A 24,062-nucleotide genomic window follows, 5' to 3' on the forward strand; every position below is an offset into this window, starting at 1 on the left:
TCCAGGTGCACGGGCTGCCACGGCGGGCCCCACCGGTGGGCTCTGCCGCGGTCAGCCCTCAGCCCTGCCTCGTCCCCCCTGCACCGTGCACACGGCCCAGGCTAACAGAGGGAGCAGCGGGACCAGCCAAGCACAGGGTGGCCTGGGGGCCACCGTTTCCCCTCTGTGCTGGCCGGGGGCCCAGCCCGCAGCCCCCCGCCACGGCCCGCGGCCGGCCTCCAGCTGCTGGGCAGCCCGGCGGGTGGGAACCCCGTCCCAGGTGAATCCTGTTGTAAGCTCGTGGGAGGGCGTGACCTGAGGTGCAGTGAAGTGAACAGACCCCTGGCAGAGGTCACAGAGAGGACACGACCCCGGCTGACCCGCGGCTGGCCCCTCACACTCCCGTCCTTGGGGTGGGGCTGCCCTTTCCCACGGTGGGAGCGCGTTTCCAGGCTGCACCTTGAGGGGCATGTGGTGCTGAGACCCTGTGGACGGTGCAGGGACCCCGCTGAGGCCTCCCCGTGAACCCCAAGGTGCTGGCGGGCGGGGCCCAAGCCTGCTCGTCTGCCGCCCCAGAGGAGCTGGATGGGAGCTCCCCGTTGTCCGCCCGTCTGGGGCCTCCTGCCTGCTTCTCGGCCTCTCCCTGCCCTCGGAGCGGGCGGGTTCCAGACTTCACCCGGGGAGCTCGTGAGGGTTCACACTAACAAAATTCATGACTTTATCATCTGAACTACATATAAAAAGTATAAACGAAGGAGCTAACTTACTGCACGTGTGTACCAAGATTGCGGTTTGAAGGGAGACTCACTGTGGAAGGGGCATCGGGACAGGGATGAATGTATGGGAGCCGAGCTCCAGGCAGGACCTGCTCGCTCCAGGACGGAGTTCTCTTCCTTTTTTAGAATTCTGGCTTTTGAACATCACTTTCCAATATGGTTAGAATTTAAGGGTTGTGAATTTAGGAAATCCCACTTAAGAAAAATTCTGAAAGAGGATTAAGCAATGAAAGAGGATAAACAGCTCAGCGCACCGGGGGCGGGAGGACTCCCCCCACAACCCCATTAATAAAGGAGAATCTGTCGAGTGGACATAAGCAGTGGAAGCCAGTGACTCTGAGATGTAACCCACGTCCCCTGAATTAGCATTTGTTGTGAGCCGCCGGAACTCAGATGGGCTCGAGACACGGGCCACAGAGGCTCATAATAACAACACAAATAACCAAAACCTATCAACACCCCTACATCATTCACTCACATTATGATACAAAAAAAAAGGCCACAGGTAAGAGTAATTTTCTTAGAACAATTTATTAATGGGTATGCAATAAAGTATGTCCCCAAAAATCTTTCCAGAAATGACAAGACAGAAAGTAAATTGGTTTTCAGTTCTCTGGCAGTTTTTTTAAATGTAAACATAAAACATTTGAAGAAATGATAAAAAGTAACAAGTGAACCTGTAAATATATTTTTAAAAATCTGATCTCAAACAGGTGCTTGAGGCTGACACATACAGACGTGCTATTTAATGACTGACTTAAATATTTATCTAAACAGAAATCAAAAGGCATTTCCATAACTTCAACGACAAAAGCACACATTCAGTAAGGCCTTCAGATGAAAGGAGAATGACCTGGAGCCGGAGCTGGAGGAGAACGGGGGCCGGACGGACACACAGACATAAGGACACAAACAGGAGCACAAGAGCTACACTAGTACAAGCATGATCGCTCAGTATTTAAACACCCCTCCAGGCGAGTCTCCGACGTAGGCAAGGTCAGGGAGCACACCCCACTGACAGGCCATTTCAAGATCTTTAAGAACACATGACAGCCAGCAGGCTCCTCTCGTAATTCTGAGGACGCACAGGTGACCGGCCAGCAAACGACATGCATCCGTTCACGTGAGTCTCAGCTAGGCCGCTGGATGCATAAATTAGGAACGAGTGGAATTCATAATTGGATTACATACAGAACACAGTTTCCAAACTGCTCAATATCATTCACACCTACTGTGCGGAATCAAACGTCCCCCTCCGTTTCCAAACCACCGTCGGAACACAGGTGTGTGCTTACACAATCGCGGATAGCGGTAACCAGTTTGTGACATTTCGAACATCCTTCACATTTATTTACAATTTCACTAGCTTTCTTCGAAATGTCCACTCACTAGTGAGATCCCATACATTTTACAAGCCAAAAAATAAACCATATTATTATACTAAAAAACATGAATGAGCAATAAAATGTTTAACTATAGATTCCTATAAACTTTGGTAATTCACTTTTGAAGTTCAGCAGAATAGTAAGTACTTAACAAGAGCATTTAAGGACCCTGTACAACAGTTTACATTTAGAAGAATTAACGTCTGGAAATAATTGCCATGAGTTTAGAAAGTACTGACTCTTGGTCTTCTCACCACCTAAACTCAGGCCTCATCAATGTAAACAAGGACGCACAGACCTTATTTCCAACGAACAAGCAAGAGGCCGTGGCCTTTCACAGCGCAGGATCTGATGTCTGAGTTCGGGCCGTGGAGATGAGCACAGAACGGGGACTGTCCTGGAGGGGTCAGGGTCAGGTGCACTGGAACCTCACAAATCAGTATCAACAAGGCACTTGAAAGGCTTTCCGGGGGCTTTGCAGCCGACGTGTGCTTTGCCAAAGGTAAACTGTAAACAACTGTGCAAAGCTGGTTCTATTAATATTACGAGTACTCTTTCAAAAGGCAATACTCAATATATAAAAATGGAGTAAATTAAGATGTTAATATATTAAACAATTTATAAACATTTAAAATTATAGATATCTTACAAAACAGCTTCTGTGACGATAAACGTTTTTGTTGCAAACACCAAACAAACACGAATTAAACACAGTACAAAACCGTCTCTTAATTAGCATGTTAGCTGAGAGGGGGTGGGGGAGGAAAGCTCAGACCTGAAATCTAATAGCTTCCTAACATAAAGTATTCCTAATTAAACTTCACATGTATTTTTAACACTGAAATATAAAAAAAAATTGAAATTTTCAATAATTCCTTATTTTAAGGCCACTGAAGTAAGTTTCACATTGTTACATTTTGGTGATGTGCTGTTCCGAGTCCAGGGACGTTGGGGTAACTGGGCACGCCCATCCCGCTCACAGACCCTCCCTGCACGATGCATCCCGTCGAGATTTCCCCTCGCCTTCACTAAGAAAAGATCAGCACCCAGCGCCATATGTCACAGCGCCTGGGGCTCAGGCAAGGAACGGGAGGCGCGGACCTGCTGCAGCTGTGGTCTGGCTCCAAGGAGAGTGGCCCTCAGGACATCGTCGCTATGACAGCGTTGTTGCGAGGACAATTCCAAGGATCACAAGCAAAACAATTACACAAATAACAATGAACATCATTTTCTGCAAGATAAAGAAAAACATTAATTTGCAAGGTATCAAAAGAAAGAAATCACTAATGTCATTTCTTAACAAAATCTGAGAGTTTAAAATACGAGTCTTACAGGTCACAGAAAAGGGAGGGGTGGGGAAGGAAAGCTCCACCGGCAGGGCTCTGCGTTACGCACACGTGTCTATTAAATTAAGGGGATGTAGTTAAACGAGGTGTTACGACGACGACGACTTGCTCTGGAGGGAAAGGCAGTCCACTTGGCACCGTGTGGGTCCTTCACGAACGCTCTCTACGATCATACTGCAATGACAAGCTGCTATTCCTCGGACGTCCTGCGCGTCTTCTCAAAACTTTAAATGACTCTCGTTTGCTGACATCCTACTTGCCCGTGTCTTCACACTGAGGTGTGTGCACGTGTGTGAGAAACCGTACGCCGCTGACCCGTCTTCCGCCGCACCCCCAGCCAGAGACCGGCAACGAGCACAGCTGGCTTTGCTTCTCAGCCAACAAGCATCCCTGCACAGCTGGAGCTAAACCACCTTTGGCTTAAGGCGTCTGGTCCGGTCCAGGGGACCTGCCCGGCGGAGGAGGACTGGATGAAAGGCACCGGGCCCCGCACGACCCGGAGTTCTCTTTGCAGACGGCAGCCTCCTCACCTGCCCCGCCGCAGAGCGCGCGCAGGCCACAGGGCCCCGGAGAAACCCGCCAGGGGAGCCGGCACCGGCCTGCAGCGGCTCCATCCCCACCGCGGCCCCAACGCTCAGCGGCCAGGCCCTGGGGCAGCTCCGTCAGGCACAGGGGAGGGAGCGCCGCCTTCAGGCCCCCTCCGTCAGACCCGCGCGCGCTCCTGGCGTGAGCACTGTGGCCCCGAGAACTCCGCTCAGCACCTTGATCTGAGGACAGCCTCTTCCTCAGGCCTGCGGTACCTTCGTCCTTCCCGTGGGCCACCACCCTTCAGCTCCAGTGCTGCCACCTGGGGTCCCTGGGAGAGGCGGCCACCCTGCACGTGAGCTCTTTCCGCGCCCCGGGGGCTGGCTCTGCGCATGTGTGTCCTTCCTTCCCCACTGGCTTGCGGGCGTGCTCCCCTGAATTCCATGACAGCTGGCCTCCTGCACCCCAGATGCCACAGCCGTTCTCGTCTAACACCCTGCTAACAGCTCAAACCAAACGCGTGCCCTCCTCTCAGTGGGCAGAGCGCACCCCGGGGCGCCAACCCTGTTCTGAGTTACATCAGAACATCCTGTTCCGAGTTATAAAGAACCCCGGGCAGGGCACGCTCTGCCTGTCTCCTCGGACAGGAAATCAAGCGTCCCACCCAGGCTGCAGGGCTGTGGGGACTCGGATTACCTCCACAAGGTGCCCACAGTCCGGTGCCGGGCCTACCGGAGGGCTCTGCCGAACACAGAGATTACAGCAACCAGGGCCGCTGACAGAGCTACAGTTATCAACCACTGCATTTGTACAAACGGAGTAATTGTTGGTGTGCACTTTGGTGTGTTTTTATTAACGAGGATTGTTCTGTGTTCTTTTTTAAAGACCTTAGGGTAAACCGGGCATCTGGGCCCAGCACCCACGATAAGCCCGCTGCTCCCCCAAAAATCACACTGAAAAACCTGCTTGTACTCAATGGCATTACCAAACGGCATCCCTGGGTCCAATTTAAAGATTAACTTTAAAATCTTTAGTGTAACCACATTCAAGCAACCATATTATGACCACCACGAAAAATTAAGAAAATACGTGTATTTAAAGCAATTATAAAAATATTTTTAAATGCAATTACATTAGCGAAGAAAAATCACAGACACCATGTTTTCCAGCAGAGCTAACAGGACAGCATCGTGAAGATCATATAAACGTCCAAATAAAGAGTGCTAAGGCTCCTTCCTTCTAAAGAACGACCTTCCACCAACGCAGCGGCCGGAGCCTATTCTGAAACAACTTCCCGAGTGATCGAGTGTTGCGGGGACCGCGCCCACTTCTCCCCGCCGACCACCACGCTGCGCGGGCTCAGGGCCGCCGGCTCCCGCTGGGACGGAGCTCAGGCCCGCGGCACACGGGCCTCCTGACTCGTGTCTGTCACGTGTCTGAGCTCGCTCTCCCGGCCGCAGAGGGGGCTCCCCCGGGACCACCCGGCAGCACCCGGCCGGCGGCCCTCAGAAGGACCAGGCCGACCGGCCCGGGACGAGGGGTGCAGCACACCAGCCGGCCCTCCAGCCGGAGCGCTCAGCGGGGCGGAGGCTCCCAAACGCACAGGAGACCAGAGGGAAAACACAGAATGCACTGAAGGTTGGAGAAAGGTGAACACAGTAAACAAAAATAAGACACTTTATCACTAACTGTCTGTTCTCCTCGGCGGGGGTGGGAAAACCACGTGCAGCCAACTCAGGGCCGCCAGCAAGACGAGGGGCTTTCCTGGAGAGCTCTGCCCCGACCCCAGGCCCCCAGGACCCCCGCCAGGACCCCCAGGGAGATCTCACAAAGCAACCTTCAGCTGTTGCAGTTACTCCCAAAGGCACACGAAAGCATTAAGTGCCTCGGGGCTGTGGCCACCACCCGCCACCCGGAGTGCGGGCGCCTGAGGGAGGGGGGCCCCCCACACTGCACGCAGCCTGAACGGCCACGTGAGGAGGAGGCCTCCGGTGAACGATGCCCCACCTGCAGCCTGCGAACGCCCAGTGCACGCGGCAGCCGGGCACGGCCACCCCGGGCGACAGGCCGCCCCGCCCCCCCGCCGGCGGGCCGCTAGGACGGTTAAGCCCGTTAAGAGCGGGCGCGCGTGACCTCTGGCTAACGGGGAAGTCAGTCCGCGGATGAGCGGTTACTTACTGCCGCCTGGCAGGGGCACGGACGTGATCCACACCCTCACTTGCCAACTGATAAACCAGTAATTAGGGCAATTACGGCCGCCAGGGCCGCGGACACAGCTACAATTACCCACTTTTTCTGTCAAAGGAAAGCAGGCCGATTACGCGATGGTAATTTCCTACCACATTAGAAGACATCATTCACTGAAAATAAAACAATCCCCAGGAAGCTGCTGCAAAATCTAAGTCACAGAAACCCAAGCAGCCGGACAAGGACACCCGGGAAATGCGGACAGAGCTTTCTTGTGCTGAGTCAGAACTTAATGCCGTCGTGTCGCTGTTTTCTGAGAAGAGCTTTGCTCACACGCACGCGGGGTTCAGGTAAGGACGTCACAGCCCCTTCACGAAGCTTCAAGGCGGCGGCCCCACGGCAGCCGCAGTCCGGTCCCGGTGATGCGCTTCTTCCTCCAACCCAGAGAACTGGCAAGCAAGCCCAGCGAGGAGCCAAGGGTTCGCTGCACAGAATGTGTGACCAACGGCTTCTAGAAGTCCAGTCCCCTTAGCTTTACACCCCCTCCAGATAATGGCCAAGACACAGCAGCCTCTGGAGAAACGTGGGGTCACGGAATACAAAGGGTCACAGTCACCACCCTTACCTGCACAACCTTTAACTGCTCAGCAAAAATAATCACTTCAGTTTTAAAGTGAAATAAGAACTTAAGGAATTACTTATTTCTTGGACCACCTGGTAAGGAAGGTACATCAACATACTACACTCAAAGTCAAATAAAGAGAAGAATGCACTTTAATTCTTAAAACCAAACTCACCCTTCTAGCTTTGCTGTGATATTTAATAGCTTTCTTCGTTTCTTCCTTAGCGTGCTCTACGTAGTCTGCGGCGTTCATCACGTTTTTTTCTATGTTGTTGATCATTTCGCCCTTAAAACAGAAAGTTCCAGGCTCAGAGGACATTTTCAAAAGACCTGAGTGCGTATCTTACGACGGCCACGGAGCACCGAGAAAGTCTGCACGTGGACATAATGTGCACGTAACAGACACCAAATGTTTTTCATGTTTACAAACAGAGGAGGACACTAAACATGCCAAGACAAAGCCATCAAAGTGCACATTTCATGAAGAATGAACAGGGATGAGAGGGGTGGGCGACAGGCTGCCGAGAGGCGCGTCAGGTACCTCCTGAGCTGCGCCCGCGTACGTGCGCTCCCGGGGAAGGGGCGGGCAGCCAACGCCTTCCCGGCGCGCACATACACACGATGTACAACATCGTTTCTAACGGGCGGAACCTGTCGTGCTTTCTTTCGAACACCAGAAAACCAAGACCAGCGTATGTCTGACGCTGAGCTGACGAGACTCGGGAAGAGCGTGGCGTGAGGCGAGTGCAGGGAGGTGTGAGGGGAGAGGCCACAGCCCCTGGCTCTCCGTCCACGGCACACACACCCCGCAGCAGCGACAGAAGCCGTGGAGAACGGCGCACCGTCACCTCCCGCCTCCACAGACCCGAGCTCGCCCGTGGCTCCGACGGCGCACGCCGTCTGATGGGAGCCGACAGCATGCATTGGACACAGAGCTAAGAACACAGCCCTTGTCCTAACGGAGCTTAACGCGACACATCTGGTGTAGAACCGTCACGATTAAAGTCTAAGGTACTCGAAAATCTTTCATAATCACAGAAACAACGTAGGGTCCCTACTGCCGAGCGGCTCCCTTCGGAACGCTCCCTGAAAATTCGAAGCTGGCAGACTCCCGGCGTGGGAAGGCAAGGGCTCCGCCCAGGCCAACAAGAGCGAGCCCCCCGCCCGCTGCCCCGGGGCTGTTGGGTTCTCCCACCAATCACACAGTATCCGAGCTTTCCAGTTTATGATACACGTCCTCAAAATAAAGTGCTCTTCAAAAGGTCGGTGATACACATGGAGAATGAATCCCGTACAAGGATGGACTTCCTGTCATCCCTCACACAATCCAGAAACTTCTCACCAGACTGCTCCTGCCAGAGCAGGTCCTGAAACCAGCCTTCAGGGCCGTGAGGACGCGATCTACCGAAGATGTGTGACACCGACCCTCCCACGGCACGGGCGTCACCCGAATCCTAACCCCTGAATCAATGAGCGGCCGTGTGCAGGCCTCGCTCCCTACTGGAAACATCCCGGAGGGCCTGATTCAGGTCCCAGGAGTCAGATCACACCAGCCTGTATTTGACACTGGATTTTATATTTTGTGAGGAATTGTCTACATTCCTTCCATCCTCTCCCAGGGGAACCTCCACACCCTCCCCGCCTGCATCACTGGACAAACCAAGAACCACCACCACGCAGTGACCACAGGCTTCTAGCTGTGTCACGGACGGTACCCTAAATTGAGGGCTTATTCTTTTAAATGTTTCTCCCAATTATCATTCTAATACATGCTCCTTGTAGAACACTTGAAAACACATGTATTTTAGAGAAAAACATTAAAATCCCCCACAGTCCCACTGCTGTTTTACTTGGTAGATTTCTTTCCTTCTGCGAACACTGTTCTACGGAGCCGAGTTCATGCCATATACGTACACGCATGTGCGGGATACAGAACTGTGCTTATAGAGGGGGATGTACACACGTGAGACTCTCTATCTCCCTGTTCGCTTACAGGTCCAGCACAGTATTTGTACGTCTCACTAGAAATCTCCCTGAACGACAGTCTGCCTGTGGCGGCCTAGTGGGCTGTCCTGTGGACACACAGAACTTAAGGAAGCCGGCCCCTCACTGTTGGAAGTTGACGCTATTGCCAGCATCCCTGTCTCACAGTAACACCGTAATCAACTTCTGAATTTTGAGACTGGATCCAAAATGCTGGCTTCCTCGGCTACGCGGGAATCTGAGAGGAGACTTCACAAATGCCTGCTGTCCGTTTGGAGATGGGGAGATGTGTGCAGTTACCTGGGTCTCCACGAACATGGCCATGTCCGTGAACATTTCATGCAGCTCCCGGATGCTGGTCTCCAGCTTCATGATGTCCTTGTGACGAGACTCAATTTCATTGAGAGCTTGTCTAGTAATTTGTGAATCTGATATAATCTTTGAAAAACAAACACAAAAAAGAAATACTGATGAACTCAGGGCCGCTTTGGGAGTGAGGCGCAGGCAGGGACATGTGGGCGCGCGGCCGCGGCCTCCCGGACGCTCACGTCTGCCGTGAAGACAGAAGGGCCCCCGGTCTCCAGCATTTCCTCCAGCTCATCATCCGTCGTGGTTCTTCCAGCTGCAAGACGAACACAAAGTCCACTCAGAACGTGCCAACATTTATAAACGACTCTTTCAACCGTAAGTTAGCAACTAAAACCTGAGTTTACATTTTTAAACATTTTTCTAACCTTTCAAATGCATTTTCTTAGGAGAGTGTTAATGTTGAGAGAAACTGACATAAGACTAAGAAACAAGAAAAATCAGGAAACTCTCATGTAGAACCTCATAACTGGAATGAATCATAAAACCTAACTTGAGCATGAATGAGGAACAACTCCAAGGAGGACATCATATGTAATTTTGTGCCACACGTTTTCCTACAAGTTTAACTCTGGCTTACGGATAAAGGGTATGTTATCAGCATAGACTAGAAAGTCATAAATAAAGACTGAATAATTAGAATCAGACGCTTTAACACTTGTTATGTGTTGGTTGTTGGTATTTTTCCTTGAGTTTAAATATATTAATGCTCTCTATGAAATACATTCACAGGTTTTTGGAAAAACTCAATTGATAATTCTTATTTTTTACAATTTGTGCCACAAAAGACAAAATAAAATGACTGTCATAATAATTAAAATATCATTTAAAGTGAATGCTGACAGCAGCATTATTCATATTGTCATAAAGTGGAAATGACCAAACGTCCGTCAGCTGAGGCCCAGGTAAACCCAGCGCGGCCCGTCCGCACGATGGTGCCTCAGGCCACGGGATGGCCGCACCTCGAAACATCTGTGTTAAGTCAAAGGGGCCAGTCACAAAAGACCACAAATTGCATGATTCCATGTATGTGAAGTGTCCAAAACGGGCGAACTGGCAGAGGCTGGTGGCTGCCGGGGGCTCCAGGGAAGAGGCGCGGGGAACGACTGATGGTAGGTGCACATTTCTGGGGCGACGAATGTTCTACGATCGGCTGTGTGACCCACTAAAGCCGCTGACCTGTACTCTTCGCACGACACTGGCGTGCTATATAACTGTGTCTCTGTCAATATGTTGAAATGCCATTTGATGAGGTTCACACTCGCAGCTCTCTGGGCTCCCCAGGTCCCCGGGGAGGTGCGCACTGCGCCTATCGCGAGCTCATGCCACAGCTGAGGAGCCCTGGTCTTCTCTGACGGGGAGCGGACACACCTGACGGACCCTTATGCAGTCAGCAAAGTGCCCTCCGCCCGGAGGGAGGCCCGAGCCCCACCGTCCCAGGCTGACGGCTCCACACGGGTCCTTGCAAGGCAGACTGGAGCAAAGGGCCGTCCGCGCTTGCTCGCCAGACACACAGCACCGTGAGCCCTCAGAGACCGTCTCCCCAGACGGAGCACGGAGGTCTGGGGGCAACAGAAAAGTACTTGAGGAGATAATGGCTGAAAGTTTTCCAAATCTGATTAACCCTCCAAAAATAATGCTGATTAGAAAGTAATTTAAAGTCCACTCACCAAGGATTTTCCAAAGGATGTAAATAAAGAAAAAGTTCTGGTGATTCAACGAACAGGAAGTCATGAAAAGGTTTTAGGTTTTGCAATATTGGCAAAAAATAAAGATGGAATAACTATTCTGAAATTACAGTACTTTGATGTCAGACCTTAAGAAAAATATGTTTTTTTACAAAAATAGCATTTTCCTTTACTCACTTATTTCTAGCTGACGCTGTATCCGTCCTTTGCTCCGCTCCCGGAACAGAGTCTGTGCCTCATTATATTCTGTCATAACTTCCACAAATTTCCGAGATAGTACGGAATGCTATTAACACAGAAGAAATTAATACACAATGATCATTTCCGCTGAAAGTGACATACAAAAACATGACATCAGGAAAACTGCACCTGTTATGGGAGTCCCTCACACAGACAGTGAGATGAGCCACGGCCAACTCTGCGACAGAACCCGGGCTGAGAGCCTCACGCGCACCACCAGCGACCCCACCTTACAGACGCGGACACTGTGACGCAAGCTCGCCCGTGGGTCCCGGCTTACTGGACGAGGCCTGGCCTGCACGCTGGGCCCCCCTTTGTCAAGCAGAAGGGAGCAGCCTGACCACAAACCTTTAGAAGGTGCGGACCTCACCCCCCCCACCCTCCAGGGATTCGGATAATTCAGATAATATTGCTCTTCAGAGCAGAACTCTGTTGATGGACTGAATACACTTTTTCTTCATAATAAGGAGGTCATCTATAGAGATGTAAGGATTAATGTGACATAAAGATGAACTATTTTGAATTTGAAAGAAGTAAAAAGACCTATTCTTCACATCGCTGCAGTCTGGATGAGGCGGACAACCAAACCTGGGTTCTCCGGATGCGAAGATCCACCGAAGTCCGGTTCCCACTCTCATCCTGGTCAAAACTTTGCTCAATAGCTGGAAACAGACAGGAAAAGAGTCACCTTTTAAGCTAAAAAACAGAGGTTTCTCAAGCCAAACCTCAAAATGTTTTTCTTTCTTATCAATTCCTCATCAATTTATGGATCTCAATAATGATATCCATCGTTGGTAATACCACAAAATAAAACCAGATGTTCTATCTTAACATTTAAAAGAAAAACAAACAGATCACCTGACTGAGGAGTTTGGAGAACTTAACCATCCATCTACAGGAGATAGAGCTTTCAAACCCTGAGGCATGGCCAAGTCTGATGGACAAATGTCCTGGTCTCTCCAACCAAAACAAAAAAGGGGGGGAAGAGGGAAGGGGAGTCTGAGTTTTAAAAACTTTAAATGACATGCCACCAATCCCAGGGGATGGTCCTTATCTGGAACCCAGTTCAAGCACGCTGTAAAAAGAAATTCAAAGAACACTGGGGAAGCATAAATTCTGATGGGGTATTTCCTAATAAATAACTGGATATAATCATGGCACTGTGGTTGTATTTTTGGGTGAAAATCCTTCTGTTCTGCAATACACTGACATATGTGCTGATGAAGCCACCTGGGCAGGTGGGAGCCCCGGGGGTGCAAAGCTGAAGGGTGTGGCCACAGGCTTCGGGCCGTCATCTCCCTGCCCCCACCTGTCTGAAATGCTCCCTGACAAAAGTTCTTTCTGATCCGCAGAGATTTCCTGGATTTGAATGCTCTTTTGTAACAATCAGATAAAGCGTGTCTTCCCAGCATCTCCCTCTACGCCCACACCTCCCAGAAACTACCTCTTGGAGCTGAACCTCCAGCACCAGAAGCTAAACTCCTGCAAATTTAAGAAACTAAGAAGAACTGGAGATTCGTACGAAAAGCTATTAACCTTCTCAAGTATCTGCAATTCAGCAAAAAAAGTCATAAAAATAGGCCTCTATGAGAAATTAACAATTTATTATAAGCAAATGCTTAATTAACCTTGATGAATATGAACTCGTGTTTCTGTCCTAAATTTGCGGATTAACAACCGTTAGCTTTAGCTCCCTGTGGGCAGTCCTCAGAGCCAGTAGTTTAAGAATTCTAGAACAATGAGTAATGTAAAGGCCACTACTCCAAGTTCATACAAATAATTCATAGTGCTCACAGTTCTGACTTGTAAAAATGTCAAGAGTAAGACATTATAAAGGAAACAAGATTACCCATACGCCACCATCACCCATTACACGCAGCCAAAGCTGTAAACTCACACTTCAACTTGGCTCGGATTTTGTTAGCAGTTTTCTTGATCTCTTTGTTCAGATCTTCAAGCTCTTCTTTTATTTCTTTAAAATTTAAAAAAAAAAAGGCATCTAAGCTATAATACCCAATAAACTTAAATGGAACAATATTCTTGGTGAATATTCAAGTGTTTGGGTCTCAAAGTGAGGCTCCCAGACCAAGGAGCCCCAGCACCAGGTGGGGTCCTGGGAGAAATGCACATTCCTGGGCCCCGCCCAGACCTACTCAGTGTGGGACCTGCGGCCAGCAATCTGACCTAACAAGCCGCCAGGTGACTGTGATGTGCACCTGCATTTGAGAAGAGCTGGTTTATAGCAATTAACTGATAAAATAGTTCACTGAATCTGTCACTAACACCTAGACCTAAGAAAGGAAGCAGAAATTTAATCGTATTCTGGAAAGAAATTCTCCCATGTGTTTGATCTCCTTTGTGCTCATCTCTACCTAATCGAAGCAGGCTCCTCACAGGAGTGCTGGTACCCGCCCTGGGAAGGCTGAGGCTAACCCCCAGACCCGGTCACTGCGTCTGGAGACGGAGAGCCAGTGCAGGAATCTACAGGAAAATGCACACACAGCAGGAGAATGTGTGCGGCCGAGCTGAGGACACGGCACGGCAGACTTGGGGAACAGCTACGAGCCATGGGGTGCGCACAGAAGCCTCCGTCACTGAGGACTGAGCCTGGGGTGGATCAGAGCCCCGTCCCCCAGATGGCACTTCCCAGGAGCACTCCCCGCTCTGGATACGAAAGCCCTGGGCTGTTCCAGGACGAGGAGATCCCGGACTCCCTGCTCACACAGGCAGGCAGGGGCTCAGGTGCTCGTGAGGGAAATGAAAGAGGCGTTTTCATATCTGATCCCTTCAAGCGACAGAAGAGAGCCATAAGGGTATCCTTGGCAAAGGGAGCATTTCGAACCACTGAGAAAAGGATGTGGTGCGATCAACACTCCTGCTGAGAACCAGGAAAACTGGACAAAATATGTTTTTAATCTGCTTAGAGGCATTTAAAGCTAAAATGTCAGGTAAGGGGGCGCCTGGGTGGCTCAATCGTTCAGCGTCTGCCTTCGGCTCAGGTCACGATCCCAGGGTCTGGAATCGAGACCCGCATCGGGCTCCCTGCTCAGCGAGAAGCCTGCTTCTCCCTCTCCCACTGCCCCTGCTTGTGTTCTCTCTCTCTCCGTGTCTCTCTCTGTCAAATAAATAAATAAAATCTTAAAAAATAAAAAAAATAAAATGTCAGGTAAGGAAATCCAGGAGAAGGACACCCAGAAAGGGGAGCCAGCGACTGGAGCGGCCTGAAGCTGGAGGCAGGGGAGAGGACAGGAGAGCTGCAAAGACACTGAAGGCCCTGCCCCGGAGGAGGGGACTGTGACAGGGTTCATCTAACCCTCCTAAACTAGACCCAGAACTGCTGCTGCCCCTGGCCATCTGTCAGAAATGTTTAAAAATCATCTTCTAGAAAAGAAGATACTATCCTAGGACTCAAAATTACTGCCACAAGCTTTTATGCACAAAGCCCAGGGCCCGACCAAAAATAGGCAGGCAAACAAAGAACTAGTCGAGGTACACAGACCCCCAGGGGCACCAGTTAGTGGATGATCAGATACAGACAGTGAGATCATTATGTTCAAAGGGGTGAAATACAAGATGAAGAATTTTGTCAGAAAATCAAGACAGTACAGAAAGGAACCAAGTGAAATTCTAGGACTGAAAATATCTCACCCAGAAATAATTCAATGGGTGAAGAGCGGTCTGCGGATGAACCACAAACGGACTTCCCATCAGAATGACGAGATGGGGGCGAGAACAGAACAGAGGGCAGGGGAGCCAGGGGCACAGGGAAAAGGCCTGAACACACAGATTTCAGGTCCCCCGAAGAGGGAGGGCAAGAAATGGAGCAGGGACAGCTCGTGAGGAGAAAGGGCCCAGGCAGCCAGAGGCGCAGATCCTAGGATCCAAGAGGCTAACTTAGGAAAAGCAGCACAAACAGAAAGAAAACCGCACCCAGAAACAGCAGTACAAAATCGCTAAATCAAAGACCAAACACCAAGTATCTTAAAAACTGCAATTCAACAGCTGACTTAAAAAAAAAAGGGGGGCACTGGAAACATTACTTCAAAATTTTCAAGATGATCAAAGAAATTTACTTCCCGATAGATTCCTACATGAAGACATCCTCCAAGAACAAGATGACGGGGGCGCCTGGGTGGCTCAGATGGTTAAGCGTCTGCCTTCGGCTCAGGTCATGATCCCAGGGTCCTGGGATCGAGTCTCAAATCGGGCTCCCTGCTAGGCGGGGAGCCTGCTTCTCCCTCTGCCTCTGCCTCTCTCTCTCTCTCTCTGACTCTCACGAATAAATAAAACATTAAAAAAAAAAAAAAGAACAAGATTACGGATGGAAAATTTCAGACAACTGCATATTCCCTACTAAAAGCAGTAACAAAGAGTGTTTTTTAGAAAGAAATGACCTCAGATGGAAGTTGTGAGACCCAGGGAAAAATAAGGAGCCCTGGTATGGGTATGCATGTGGGGAGATCCGAATGGACGTTCAGGGTACAAACATTTATGTTGCTTTTACCCATTATATACGTACGGCAATATGTGCGTACAAGAATAGGTGGGGTTAAAGTTTCCTAACGTCCTTGTGTTACCTGGAAGTAGTAAAAACACAGATTTCTACTGGACCTTAATCGAGAATGCACGCTATACTCTAGATGACGATGACTATAACAAAAGAAAGTAGTACATATAAATAAGCTGGTGGTGGAGGAGATATAATGCTTAAAACCCAATCCAAAAGAAAGCCTGAAAAGAGAGAAGTAACAGAGAACAAGCAAGAAAAGTGAAAACAAGTATGATTATGAATGTCCACCTCAGTATATCAATAATTCTAGCCAAGAGCCTGCAATCAATTAGTGACAAAAAAATGATCAGACTGGAAAAAAGACAAAACCCAGTAATACTTTATTTATAAAAGATGAGAGAAACACAAAAGGCACATGGAAGATCAACAAGAAGCAGTGGGGAAACCTCTCCCACAGCCACGAATCAAGGCAAACCGGGGAGCTCTGTTCACGCAGGCAAAGTGGCCGCGAGGACACAAACGACCGTCAGTGGGGGCAGGAGGGACGCTCCCCCCACGACGAAAGGCCCAACGCAGCACGAGACGCTACAGCTGTGAAGGCATCGGCCCCCCAGCTTTCCGCGCACGTGCGTCTGGCCCGGACCCCGGAAGGAGGGAAACAGAGGTAAGCTATGGAGGGCTTCACGGGACGGGGCTTCCGACGAGAACAGGGCCGCACGTCCGGCAAGAGCACTTTATCAGCGTTACCTTCCCCGGTGAGAGGACCAGCGCCGGCGTGCAGCAGTGTCCTTCTTCGGAGATTAATCTCGGAGCGGTCACTCTGAAAGGAGGCGGCACAAATAACAGCCCACGCGGAACACACGTAGCCCACACGAGAGCCCGCACAGCGTGTCCCTGCGCACACACAGATCAGCGTGGCGAGCGTGGACCACTGGTGAGTCCCACCGTACCAGCACCGCAACCTTCCCAGCGATTCGAAAACGTTACACTAAAACTCTGAAGACGACGTCTAACGGCACCAGGACCTTGACGCAGCAGGAACCGGCCCGGGAACAGGGCACCACCTGGTGGCCACTGTGCTCAGGCCCCGCGCGGCCCTGAGGCTGGCAGGGCTGGCAGCCCCCGTCCACCCCTCGTGTAGCCCACCCAGGAGCCGGGAGGGACAGCGCCGAGGCACCCCTGGCCCTCCCAGGGGCCGGTTCTGCGTCGCCCCAACCCTGCCCCCCCGGGCCCAGTTCTGCAGGAGAGAAACTACTTCTGTTTTCAAAGGTCAATTAAGTGAGCACCTGGACACTGCTTCCCCGTTTTGGTTCACGCTCTGTCAGGAAACAGACAGAAGGCCAGAGCAATCGGTCTATTTAGAGCCCTGAAGGGACTACTGTGAAGCATTAAGAGTTCTGCATGTATTCAAACAGGAGTGTTATCTGCATAATTCTTTGGAGGTAAATTATTCAAAAGAAAAAAACATGCTAATATTTATTCAAATTCAATTTTCCCAAGAACTAAGATGTTAATAGGTGTTACATAAAAAGTTCTGTGGGCAAATAAATGTGTGCAACACTACACTAAGTTAAACAGGCTTCTTTATTTAAGCAGGACTGCTCAGGGCCTTTATCACTGAGGACACTGTAACTTCCCAAGAGGGGATATGGTACAAGAAGGCTCCCAAATGCACTAGGTGACACACCTCCTGTCTCATAGGCTAGCTGACGACAGTCGTGCTCCAGAACACATTCTGGGAAACGTTTTTCTAAACCATAAGATAAGGCATCTACTGAGGGCCAAAGCATTATTTTACAAGACATTCAAAATCTTAAAATTAAGAACATGTTCTTTTCCAATGTAGTATCTTTATTTCTTCAATGTAAGGCTATACCAAATAATCCTCTAACAAAAAGTTGCTTTCAGCTTTCCTCTGAAGTTGAGAATAAGTGTCCCCATCACCACTTCCGCTTAACCCCATATCAGAGGTCACTGAAATAAGTCCACTAAAAATAGAAAGCACAGAGCAAAGGGAAAAGTGTCATTATTCACAGATGACATTCCTAGGTACAGAGACAATCCAACAGAATCTACACAGAAATTAACAGCATTAATAAGTAATTAGGCAAGATAACAGGGATACAAGGTCAACGTATAAAAACCCACTGTACTTCTAGACATAGAAACAACCAGAAAATAAAGCTTATAGCAGATACTATTTACATTAACATCAAGACCTCCACCACCTTTTAAGAAACACAGTGCAGGATGCGTGAAGTCCCTACAGCAAACCCTGTGGAGCATGACCGAGAGAGATTAAAGAAAATGAAAACTGTAGAGGGACGGACCCTTTTCATGGATTAAAAGATGCAATATTTTAAAGACACCAATTTTTCCCCAAAATGATGTATGGATTCCAATTCGCAATCTCTGATTTATCCAGATTCATCTTACCTGCCCTAAAAATGCTGTTTTCCAACTCAGTCTCTTATTAACTTTCATTTATTTTGTTTAAAGATTTATTCTATTTTAGAGAGAGAGAGCGTGAGCAGGGAGAGTGGCAGAGGGAGAGAAAGTGCATCCGAACAGAGGGGTGGCCTGCCTGCCTCCGGGGTTAGGACAAGCTCCCCATGCGACTGTGTGCAGTCAGGGCTGAGGCCTGTTTCCCAGGCAGCAGGAGAGAGAGGGCGGCACAGTTTTTAAAGCCAATGACTTACTTCCTTCTGGGTTTGGTGCAGAAAGAATGATGCTGTGGTTTTTCTTTACTTCTTCAACGTACTGAGCTATTTTAGCTGTACTGTTCCTGATCTCCTCAACCTAGGACAGATACAAACAGCCTCACTGTTGTGGCAAATTCAGATTTGCTACCACTTTCCATCACCTAAAAAGGGAAGGATAAATGAATAATTACCACATGAAGAAATAACAGCCTTTTTCCATTCTCACATTGATAATTATTTAATTGAAAGATAAAAAAAATGTACCGTGTTAAGATCCATACCCCCATGACTAAGGTGATATCAATCGACATTCACCAACAAAACCTATCAGGTTGTAAAAACCTTTACAATCGAGACCCAAGTGTCAGCACAGATGACGTCCACTGGAAGCACACGGCCACGCACCCAGCGCTCCATGTGGTCGAGGTAGACGAGGCTATCCCGGCAGTAACACTCCACGTGGGGAGGCGTCTGCAGCCGATGGGGCCAGGCCTCCAGAGTCATTGTTTCTACCTCTCATGATCTAAACTACTCAACACTTGTTTCAAAATGTAAGTTACTCACCAGCGAGATTTGTCCAAATGGATCCACGTATCCATAATTACCACACTGGAAAAATAGCTTAAATGTTTACTGATTCATTTTAAAATAGTAATTATAAGATCATTCCATGTTGTGGTAGAAGCCCACATCCCAAACCTGCGAGTGTTCCCTTACAGGGCCGAAAGGGACTTTGCAGATGGGGTTAGGAGTCTAAAGATGGGAAATTATCCTGGATTGTCTGAGTTGCCCCAAAGCAACCACAAGAGTCCTTATAAAAAGGAGGCGAGAGGATTAAATCTGGAAGACGGGCGCGTGGTAACATCGGCAGAGGCTGGAGCGATGCACTTACAGAGCCAACGCGCCGGAGTCTTCTTCCCTGGAGCCTCCGAGAGGAGCCAGCCCCGCCAGCAGGCTCATTTCAGGTCTGGCTGGAACCACACGATGGTGAATGCCCGTCAGGGGAAGCCACTCGGGTTGTGCTTCTTTGTGACAGTAGCGAGGAGAGACTAAGTCCACACACATATTCGTGAGAGAATGGAGGAAAACACAACTTCGTATCACTATGAAAATGGTCCTGACCACATGGACTCCTTGAAAGGGTCTTGGCCACCCAGAGGCCCCCGGTCTCAGCTCCAAGGCACATTTGGAAAACCAAGTGTTAAGGAGAGGGTAACACAGAATTCTGGCTTCCTAGAAGGGCGAATGGCCGTGTTGCTGGGCCTGGAGGTGATTTCCATCCACACGCAATTTCTGTAGAACTTTAATATTATTACTAATCATGTAAAAACAATGCACAAAATAAAAGGTGATTCTTTTAAATGTTTGCTAGTTCATCACGAAAGCGTAAACACACGCAGGATACTCTGGGTTCTGTGCACAGGCCGGCGGCTCCACCAGCCGTCCTGAAAGTGCTGTTTCTGCAGTAAACTCCGTGGTACACACCGGTCACCAAGTAGAAAAGACACGGTTTGGCCCCCCGCAGAGTTCTGCAGTCTCTCTGGCAGCGGCCCCAGTGTGGCCCAGAAAGGAAAGGGGGCGGTCACGCTCCCAGCAGCCTGCGATCAGCGTGGTGCCCACTCCCACCGACAGCTAGGAGGGACACGGCGCAGGGTCTCTTTCTGTCCCTTACAAATCATCTTCACAAAGGGGACGTTCCCTGGCACCTGGTAGGGCACTGGCCAGGTGCAAAATCCTATCTTTTACGATGTTCTAAGTGATATTTAAGATCTGAATGCCATACTCTAAAAACAAGTTTGTATTAACAACATCATTGTCTATTTGTCTAAGAAGTCATTCCACAAAGCTTAACTGTGAAAGGAAACAACTATTTAACAAGTGAAAACCTGGACTTCAGTTGGACTCTGCTGCCCCCAGCACACCCTGCCCCCAAGCACGGGCACCATCCTCGTGCCTCCAGGGTTCCGCGGCCAACACGGGTCGGCGCGTGGCCCCCAGAAACCAAGAACCAGATCTGCGCCACTCTCCAAAGGACCAGGCGGCCCTCAGTCTGGAGAACGCCACCAGTCCTGGGCGAGGACCTGTGAGACTCAGACCCACCACAGGGCTGGCGGTCCCCCGGAGGCAGCCCTCCTCCTCGGCGCTATCACCCGGCCCCAGCTCCGCATCACCGACAGGGCTGCCTCGCCAAGCCCCACCCAAGCCGGGAGCGTAAGGCTCCTCCTTGGGGAGGACAGGGGTTCGGGGCTCCAAACCGCCACTCCCACCAAACCCTCCCCAAGCCTATTTCCATGAAGAATGGCTCAATACTACCAGATATGTTCAGGGCACGAAAAATCCTAGAGAACTTATGTCATCAAAAACAACTTTTTAAAATATTACTTTTAGTATTTTCCAAATACAACACACACACAGTTACACTGTGTTTAAAGAAGAAAGTCTGCTGGGCTTCATCGAATGGCTCTTACCTGATGGAAGAAATCATCCATGAAACGGTCCTTCTCAACAACAACACTTGTGTCCCCATCGTCATTTTTTCTACACTAAAATGGAAAATATAAAAAGGAAAATTCAGATTTTAGAAATGTTCACACACGTACAAACGGTGAGAGAGAGAAGCACGTGGCTAGAGCGCAGGGCTGACAAGCCCGCGCTGCCGGCGAGGACCCGGGCGCAGGTGGGGCAGGACGGAAGCAGCGGACAGCCCTGGGGGCAGCACGGCCACCTCCTGGAAACAATGGCGGGACTTCCCAGGACTTAGTGACCGTGAAGGTCAACAGGACACAGCAAGTTTATCCTCAAGAAGTGAAACCCTCGTACCGCATATTTTCTACAAAGATTAAAAAACACTGCCCCCACTGGCTAACTTTGCTAAACACAATTTTCAAGGAACTTGCACATGTAGTAGCTGGTGCTCCTCGTTTTTCCCTAAGTGAGTAACTCCCAGGGGCCCCACAAATAATCAACAGGGAATAGGGAACAGTTAATAAGGGAACAGTCAGCAGGAAGAAGGAAAGCAACTGTCCTGACCGCGGACAGAGCCACAGGGACGCTGCACCAGCAGTCGGGCTCTGAACATTTCAAGCCCATCAAAGAATATTCTAGGGCAGTTCTCAGACTTGAGTTGCATGAGAATCATGGGAAGGCTGGGCCTCTGACTCAGCAGGTCAGGGTGGGGCATTCTGAACACTAGAACATTCTAACACGGTCTGGTGCGGCTGCTGGTCCCGCGACCCCGCGTAAAGAGCCACATTCCAGGGAGGCAGACTCTGTGCGGGTGGGAGCCGGCCCTGGGAAGACGGCATCCGCTGGGCTCAGCACAGAGCCCCGGCCGCCCAGCCCAGGGGGCCGCTCCCTGAGCTCAGCGCGCGTCAAAGGCCTGTATGCAGCGTCCGCTCGTGGGGAGGGCGGGACGAAGAGAAGAGGAAAGAAAACCTGCCAGAAAGACCGCGGAGGGAACGGCTTTGAACCATCTCCGTGAGGACACGCTGGATGAGCCCGCTCACTGCCAACCCTGTGCAAGCTGAGGTGGCCGTGGGTTTCAGGAATTCTCAGAACCTCAGCACAATGGAAGTCTTCACCCATTCCAAGTCTGGACTGTAGCTTTACTGATCTACAGCCTACGAATAACTTAGAGACAAAATTCTACTAAAATTTAGCTAAGAAAAATCTGCAAAGTTAGTAAATGTTTAGGAAAGCATAGGAAGACTTCCCTCTGCACCGTCCAGGGCCCTCGTGAAAGCAAGACTCGGCCTAAGAGTCAACAATAATGTCTCACCACGCTGAGGAGATCTCTAGATATCACCTCTCAGCCTGGGGCCTCTTCTGGGCCAAAAGAAGCCACGTCAGATAGCGGAGGCAAAGGGAAAAGAGAGGTTTCTCTGAGAGAGAGAGGAAGCGCTCACTTAGAGGAGCGGCTTATAGAATGGGAGGAAGCCCTAATCACAGGGTCGCAGGGTCGCAGGGTCGCAGGGTGACACGGTGCGTGCGCAGAGACGAGCGGGGCGGACCAGCGGGGCAGTCGGCAAGGGGGAGGCAGGAGCACTCCACGGCATGGGCCTGCACTCTCCCTCTTGCTGGCGCGCAGGCTCGCTGGGCTGGGGAGGGACCCGCTGGCTCCTCTCAGGCGTGGCCACCCACTCCATTAACCCTATTTATTCCCTTTGCCGACTCCCCAGGGTGGGGGCTTCCCGGTAGTGTCCTGAGTTACACCGAGCCACCACCTTGCTCTCACATGACACCAGTTGTTGAGAAAGGCGCCTGGCATGCGTGCCACTGACAATGTTTGGTTTGTCTGTGTTAACAGGACAAGTATTATGAGTTGAACTGTGTCCCTAGAAAAGCAGACGTGGAGGGCCTAACCCCAGGCCTCAGCATGTGAACCACGGTGGGAACAAGGGTTTGTGCGGGTTACAATGAGGTCATGCTGGAGCAGGGTGGGTCCTTCACCCAACATGACCCCTGTCCTCGTAAGAGAAGACAGCCACCCAGGGGAAGAGGGCCACGAGGATGCCCCCAAGGATGGCCAGCCCCACCGGAAGCTGCAAGGGCAAGGAAGGAGCCCCCCACCGGTGCCGAGGGAGCACGGGCCTGCCATGCCTCCTCTCAGACCTCTGGCCTCCAGAGCTGGGAGAACCCCCCTGCCATGTGTCAGCCCCCGGTTTGTGCTACTTTGTTCCGACAGCCCGAGGACATTGACACAGCAAGTCAGGGCTGCCTGCCCTGCACTGGCCTCCCTCGCTGATCAAGACGGTTTTCCCATTACTGTCAGCAGGAAAACAGCGTCGTCCAGATGTGGGTTCCAGTCTGCCTCCCGGCAGGGCCTGAACCTCCAAGTTTCTGCCTCCGGTCTGCGAAACATGGGCTCCCCTGGCCCCACCTCCTTCAGAGACGGGCTGTAAGCACTTCCGTCTACCTGTGTGACCGAAGGGGTCTCTCTGTCACAGGGCTGTGTCAACTGACAAGGGCTTTCATCAAATCATTCTAGTCTCAGTCGTGAGCAAAGCCGCACTTAAACCGGCCATCGGCAAGCAAGCTGCAGAAACAGACATCAAGGTAAGCCACGACACTCGAGGGAACAGAGTGCTGCTGACGGCTACGGAGAGCCAGGACTGCGGGAAGCACCCTCACCAACCACCACCCCCCGCCCCGTCCGCATGGCCACGTCACACACTGGAACACAAACCACACGGTGAAGGGACGTGCTCAAGTGCTCAGAGCACAGCGGTGCCGGGCCAGGACGTGAATCCAGGTCTGCTGGACTTTACGAAGCTCACCATCAACAATTCCCCCACGCTGACTCTGACCACAAAGAGCTGCCCTTCACCTCCAGCTCCAACACTCAGCCAATGGTCCCATTAACTCTACTATCCCCATGTTGCCAGGAAGAGGCCGAGGCGCTGAGGACAGAGGGGCTGCCCTTGTCGATTTGACTCCAAACGCCCTTGCTCTTAAATATTCACCATCCACGCCTCAGAGGAAGGAGCTTCCCCACAGGTCCTCCACCGCAGACAGAGCCCAGCTACCAGGCCCTCGTCCCGACTCCCGGCGGCAGCCTCACCCTTCCCCTTCCAGAGCATACGCCATACCCCACTCATCCTAACTGGGCCCTGTATCACTCTACTTCCCGGTGGGTACTTCCTTTCTCCGCCGTGGGGTCTCAGAAGGAAACGGTTATGTCATGTCCAGCTCAAGTCAGAACAACAGAATGAAACAGCATCACCTAAGTGGCCGGATTCCCGTGAACAGACGTG

At 50.7% G+C, this 24,062-nt stretch overlaps 1 protein-coding gene across 7 annotated transcripts in view; it reads right to left on the reverse strand.

Annotated features, from left to right (window-relative positions):
• STX2 (syntaxin 2) overlaps nt 1-24,062 on the reverse strand; it is a 185,475-nt gene that overhangs the window by 155,413 nt on the left and 6,000 nt on the right. For 4 of the 7 annotated variants that reach the window (XR_004298352.1, XR_004298350.1, XR_004298349.1 and 1 more), the window contains exons 2-9: nt 20,778-20,852; nt 18,307-18,406; nt 12,995-13,069; nt 11,686-11,759; nt 11,035-11,143; nt 9,352-9,425; nt 9,104-9,241; nt 6,996-7,106 (exon numbers count right to left, since the gene is read on the reverse strand). Coding sequence is in view for 3 of the 7 variants with exons in the window: in XM_032396372.1 (XP_032252263.1) it covers nt 6,226-6,306; nt 6,996-7,106; nt 9,104-9,241; nt 9,352-9,425; nt 11,035-11,143; nt 11,686-11,759; nt 12,995-13,069; nt 18,307-18,406; nt 20,778-20,852 (837 nt within the window). In the remaining 4 variants the exon portion in view is untranslated. Of the gene's footprint in view, nt 1-1,270; nt 3,372-3,406; nt 6,307-6,995; nt 7,107-9,103; nt 9,242-9,351; nt 9,426-11,034; nt 11,144-11,685; nt 11,760-12,994; nt 13,070-16,354; nt 16,428-18,306; nt 18,407-20,777; nt 20,853-24,062 lie in introns of those variants that run through there. The other 3 variants (XM_032396369.1, XM_032396370.1, XM_032396372.1) reach the window with 3 other exon arrangements.

Source organism: Phoca vitulina, unplaced genomic scaffold (genome assembly GCF_004348235.1).
Source record: "Phoca vitulina isolate PV1807 unplaced genomic scaffold, GSC_HSeal_1.0 scaffold91, whole genome shotgun sequence".
NCBI classification, from domain to species: Eukaryota; Metazoa; Chordata; class Mammalia; order Carnivora; family Phocidae; genus Phoca; species Phoca vitulina.